The sequence below is a fragment of the Genypterus blacodes genome, unplaced genomic scaffold, assembly GCF_046128005.1.
Source record: "Genypterus blacodes isolate CSIRO-AG114 ecotype Tasmania unplaced genomic scaffold, CSIRO-AGI_Gbla_v1 ptg000111l_1, whole genome shotgun sequence".
Taxonomy (NCBI): domain Eukaryota; kingdom Metazoa; phylum Chordata; class Actinopteri; order Ophidiiformes; family Ophidiidae; genus Genypterus; species Genypterus blacodes.
Window position 1 is genome coordinate 3,736,494 of NW_027466915.1, and position 6,000 is coordinate 3,742,493.

The window sequence follows — 6,000 nt, forward strand, 5'->3', positions numbered from 1 at the left end:
TTCACCTTTGTTGTGCTGATGCAGCCTCGTCTTCACACCCTTCCTTGAGGGCATTTAATGCCGCTTCATCGCGCTCTTTCTCTGGATGTCGAATTCATGCTTAGCATACACAGCCCTTATTCATGACACTTTGGCTTTAGCACAAGCCTTAGCTGCAACTATGCATTATGTTTTAGTCGAATGTAGTGACAATGAGGATGATGAAGCACATTCTGATCTAACATCCATGTTCTGGGGGTCAATGAGCACTTTGCTTAAGGTAGCACTGTGTGAAGTTGAGAAGCACCACGATGATGAAAAGAAAGCACCACAGCTCAGATGTATCCTTACTGAAGTGAAAGCATATGGTGATGTTTTGATTGAGTGATTATTTTGTACTCATGGACTCAAGAAATCCAGTGGTTCCCAAACTTTTTCTTTCAAAGCCCCTTATATAGATCAGAAGTTTTTTCGCGCGTCTCCCCCCAATATAAACGATATAAAACAATACGGGACGGCTGATCGGTCTGACGGGGGCGCCCTGGACGCTCATTCTCCTGCAGCTAGACGAAGAAGTATCGCCTCATTCATTTACCTGAGGCTATACTTGTTCATATCGCTCCTCTTCCGATCCCCCCACCTCCCCCCTGCAGTAGCTCTGCGCCCCCCACTTTGCGAACCACTGAGTTAATCTAACCTTGCACCCCTGAAAGATGAGTTCACTGAACCAAAATGGATGGATGCAGGGACCCTGGGGGCCTAACATCAGCTGCCAGTCACCGCCTCTTGTCCCAAATACCAGATTGACTGACGGTTGGTGACTTTTCTAGAGTGCCATTTACCCCAGGCAACAGCACTGTTACTTTTCATCAAGCTCATTTTACTGTGGCCTCTCCTGTACACAAAGCATGGACTGTGTAAAGCTGAATGCGCAGGACTATTAACAATCAAAATACAGATGGGACTGAAATTGAAATATACAATATGTACTGTATATCTTGGCCCATTCTTGCTCATTTTATAATCAACAATTTTTCTCAATCTTAGAAATTCTACACCAAAACGATTGAGAGCTACGTCAGTGTTTCAGATTATTATTGGGTTAGATCAGAAAAGGACACACGTCCTTACTAACACGGTGTTTCCTCGCAAAATTATGCATCCGGGTAATGGTAACCTTATCTTATAAAATCAAATAACCTTTAACAAATAAGACTTTTATTACATTCAAAAGGTTGAATATACAACAACTCACAAGCTGACCCAGTGTGGCAGAATATGTTGGCTCTACATGAATATGAGTAAACAAAGTTGACGAGTGCATCTTCTGATTTTGACAGTATATGACCTCAATTCTGGAAGCTGAATGGCTGTATTAGAGAAACAGAGAAGCATTTTCTCTGAAGTCACTGGTGTCCACCAAGATAAGAGTTTGAACACTGAGAAGGAATGAACACCTACACCTACACACACACACACAAACACACACACACACACACACACACACACACACACACACACACACACACGCACACACTTTTAGACTACGGCAAGAGGTTGAACTTAAAAGAACATGTACACTTCAGACGGGGCTGAGCCTTTTGAAGTCGAAAGAACATGGTAATGGATTTATGGGCTCTTGCATACAGATATGCCATGATTGAAACAGGCTGGAAGATCGTTAGCAATCTGAAGAACAAGTTAGAGTCTAACAATTTATGTTTACCCATTTAGTGTATGTAGAAGCATACACCATCTGACCGACATCTGTTCAACAATAACCAGGAAATAGTTGTCACTGATATCATGTTTCATTAATTCCACCCAGACTCAAAGTGCTGCTGTACTCTTTGAAGTGAACACCACAGAAAAAGGTATAGAAGGTACAGTATAGGTATAGAGAGCCTGACAAAGCATCCATACTGTAAACCAAACATCTCAAGCACATGAACACACACTCAACACCTGACTCATTCAGTCAGAAAGCGCTGAGCACCCACAGGTTTAAAATCCATATTGTGAATGAGCCACAAGTCTGTGATCCTCCTCTTGGTCAGCAGCTTTGTTTTTGGCCACGTAGCCACCCACTCACAGAGAGAACACTCATTAAATGATCATACTGTAGCATCATCAAAAATCAGGGAAACTGGGAAAGTTTCTGGGAACAAAATTAATTGGGCACAGCACTTTTACCAAGCTCCAGCTTACATGCACATTTTAAACAGGAATAGACATGCTTGTGAAGCAGAGAGAGACATCCAAAGTTGTAGCAGCATAACAGTGACCGAGCTCCATTGTTGCAAACCAATCATGAAGGGCGCAGAGTGCAGAGCTATTGCAGGGAGGGGGGGCGCGGCGCGGGATCGGAAGAGGAGAGATATGAATAAGTACTGATCAGCCGAACTGTAATCCCCCCCCAAAAAAAATTCTGACCTATGAAAGGGGGGCCCTGCAGAAAAAGTTTGGGAACCACTGTGCCATTATTTACCAAAATAAAAAAAGGTGCCAATACAGTATTTCTAATATAATCTAAGAAACTCTGAAATCTCAAAGCACATGGATGAAAATGTGATAGCTAAGCAGACGACACACGCTTCAGAAACCGTCAAATTTTAATGAATTCTCATGTACAAGAACAAGGTGAGATTTCCAAAGGTTGCATTAATTAAAAGAGAAAAGTAAAAGTGCTAAAGCAGGGATGTAACTGTCTGAAGCTGTCACTGGCATATGTAACCGTGCACATTTGTAGTCATGATGCAGTTAAAACATGTCCTCATGGTGTAAAAGGGGACAGCACAGCAAAATATTTGTATCATAGCTTCCACAGTGACGCTTATAAGCTCACAAACTCTCCATGACACATCCACCAACTCACTCCTCTACCACATCCCATTCGGTCTACAGCTCTCTTGGCATCTTGTGGCATATGCATTTATTGAATAACAGAGTGGCATTTATCTCACAGCTTAGTCATAATTAGTCCAACTTAGTCAGGGGCAGACCGTCTGTTAGAAGACATATGTTCAGATCCTGTTTAAGGCACAATGTTCCCTGAGGGGATGGCTGTGGTTTGACACGTGTATGTGTGTGCTGCGTGGGTAGGAGTCACAAGTGTGTCTCCGTGTGGCAGCAGACGGTTGCTGTGGAGTGAACCCTGAGCGTCCATTTACACAGCCCACCATGTTCCACACTCGCTGCTACCGAGCCGCGCTGAGAGAGGGCACGTGAAACATGCAGCGAATCGAGTTCATCCAAGTGCACGAGAGAGGAAGACGACAGGATGGGACGGGGAGACAGACGAGAAGAGGAGACAGTCGGGGAGGGCAACAAGAACCTGAGTCAGACAGGGGATAGTGAGAGGAGGGAGAAATGAAAAGGAGGTGAGTGCAGAGCAGAGAGGAAACCCGAGAGGAGGGGTAGAGAGAGAGAGAGTGAGCAAGAGAGAGCGAGAGAGAGAGAGAGAGACAGTCTGGCTCAGGTCCAGGGATATCACTGGCAAAAGTCGAGACATTTGCCAGCTGCCAGCTTGAGATAGCAGCAGCATTCGGGTAGAAGGATGTCACCCTGTACAGCTCCTGTGTGTGTTCCTGTCTGTGTGTACACGCATGGATGCTACAGAGCACTGAGATCTCCATCCATGTGTTAAAACACGGGACCAGGACCACATGCGTCACGGATGGAGCTGGTGCTACACTTGACAAAACACAAATAAATCACAGAGTAACACCTCCTGTTTTCCAGTGCCTCCTCATTCTGGCTGACATGCCAAAGTTTGCAGTCATTTCAGACAAGTCCTGAGGGAAGCTGCTTAAAATGCCTCCATAAGTCTCTGTCTTTTGGCAGGGAAAAGTGGAGTGTATCCTCCCTAAGAAGGCCATTACATAACCGTTTGCCATGTAGCCCCTCTTTGCCAATTTCATGCCAGAAGGAAGCCAATACATTTCAGTATTTAAAGATCAACACGGTGTGATGCAAAGCTCTCTGCAGCTCTTCTTTTCATCATCTAATCAGCGATGCTGAAGTGCAGACGCTGTCCCAGTTTCCTGCTTGCCTTCCTCTCTGTTGAAGATGAGTAGCAGCAAAGGGGGGGGCCGGGGGGTCGAGAGGAGCAGAAATTTTAGGGTGAAGCCTGATGTTACTGCAGCTTCACCCACACACTACTTTGTCTCCATTTCCTCACTGATGTAAGATCTCCAAGCACTCACACACACACGCAATATCGTCCTTATCACACAGTCAAATTATTATAACAATTATATGTACATGTGATTAAAGCCCATTCATGATCTGATGAAGATAATGTGAAATGGAAGGTAGATTCAAGGTTAGGTCAAATAAACATGTACCTTTTCTGTACAGAGGTAAAGTTTTGGGGGAAAGACCAGTTAACCCTCAGATTGGGGGGCCCCTTCTTTGCCCCTCTAAGACCTGAGGCCAGGGTCAGCTTCAAAACCACACCGGTTAGTTAAGAGATTCTCAGCATCTTGCTCAAGGGCACTTCAGTAAAGCAGATGGCTTGGTTGAATGATGGTGCCTGTCACTGACGAGGCCACCTTGTCTTCCTGTACTACTGCTGTAACAGGCTGCATATAACTCAACTTTGTCGCTAGAAAAGTTTTTTTAGGCTCACATTACTCATCCAACATGCAATCAAAGTTAGAACATGCATGACTGATCAGCGGCTGTTGAAATCACCATAATGCGGCGCTGGCTGAAAAAGTGCCCTCTCTAGCGGATAACTCTGGTATCACTTCAGCAGGAACAGCTCCCTACGAGGAGGTTAATAATCCACTCATTGCATTTTAGAGACATCTACAACATACTAATTACATCTGTGTTCGTATCTCACCAAACACAGACATCAAAGTGAAACAGGCGGCTAGTGAAGAGAAGAACACGCCTGTGAAAATAAAGATGTCAGTCCAAATAATCTAGGAAATCTATCACTCCGAAGCCAGAAAAACGTCACAACTCCGCTCGTGCCATTTATCACTGAAAACCTGGCATCTCCATGATGTCATGAATTACGGCTGAGGACATAACCGAGCCGGCCGGTCTTTAAACGGTTTTTACCAAACATGTTTCTGCTACTAAGCTCTATTTTAATTCATTACACGGTGAAGCGGTCTGTTTCCCCTCTTCATATGCCGGTTGCACACAGGTGCGGTGACGAATCCAGACACACGTATGAACTTCGTGATGTAAAGTGTGACAAATTCAGCGTACAGTCGACATATTCAAAGCTGCCTAACAGGCAAACAGAGGACATTTTTTAAAAAAGCTCATAATAAACTTGTAGGGAAAAGATGCTGCACTTCGACTCACCTTGAGCTGCCGTTCCTCGGGTGCTGAATACACTTGCTATCAAAGTGGCCACATACCAAATCATAGTACTATTACCGACCAGAATTAAACCTCATCATATCTCAAAGTGCCCCTTTCAATCAATCTGTCATCGCCGAGTGGCCCAGGACGAGTGAAGTGGGCCGGGATGCTGTTTAGTCATTAACCGAGCCCTGGACACTTTCCACCGGCGCTGTCCCCTCTCTCAGCCCCGCTCCTCCGCTCTCCTCTCGCATCCTCACGGATCACCTACGCCAATGGGACGAAAGCGGACGACGCCGTGAAACCAAGCAGGACCGCTTAGATAACTGCTGCCCCGCCTCCGCACGCGTCTGATTGGTAAATGTTAGAGAAACTCGAGCATTGATTGGTTAAAAGAGCTATCGCTTTACCTGCTAGAACGATGCATTCACTACAATGCGAAAAACAGCACTGCACTGACTTCAACGTTTTCTCCGCGGGTAGAAAGAGAGAAAGTTATACACACTTAATGTGAAATGATGACAAAGTAAAACATATATAAATATATTTGTATTCATTGCAAATTCTCAATACGGGATTTTCCAAAGAGCGAAAACCCCAAGACCAAACGCTAAAATCATCATTAAAATGTCAGAAAAAGGAAATGGGGGAGTAATTATCATTTTCACAATACGAAACTCAATCAAAACATTGAAT

General features: G+C 44.6%; 1 protein-coding gene across 1 annotated transcript in view; it reads right to left on the minus strand.

The window, feature by feature from the left end:
* Positions 1–5,368, minus strand: part of igsf9bb (immunoglobulin superfamily, member 9Bb) — a 72,232-nt gene extending 66,864 nt beyond the window's left edge. The window contains exon 1 of the mRNA XM_076161372.1: positions 5,305–5,368. Coding sequence (XP_076017487.1) covers positions 5,305–5,368 — 64 coding nt within the window. The remainder of the gene's footprint in view (positions 1–5,304) is intronic.
* Positions 5,369–6,000: the final 632 nt, after the last annotated feature.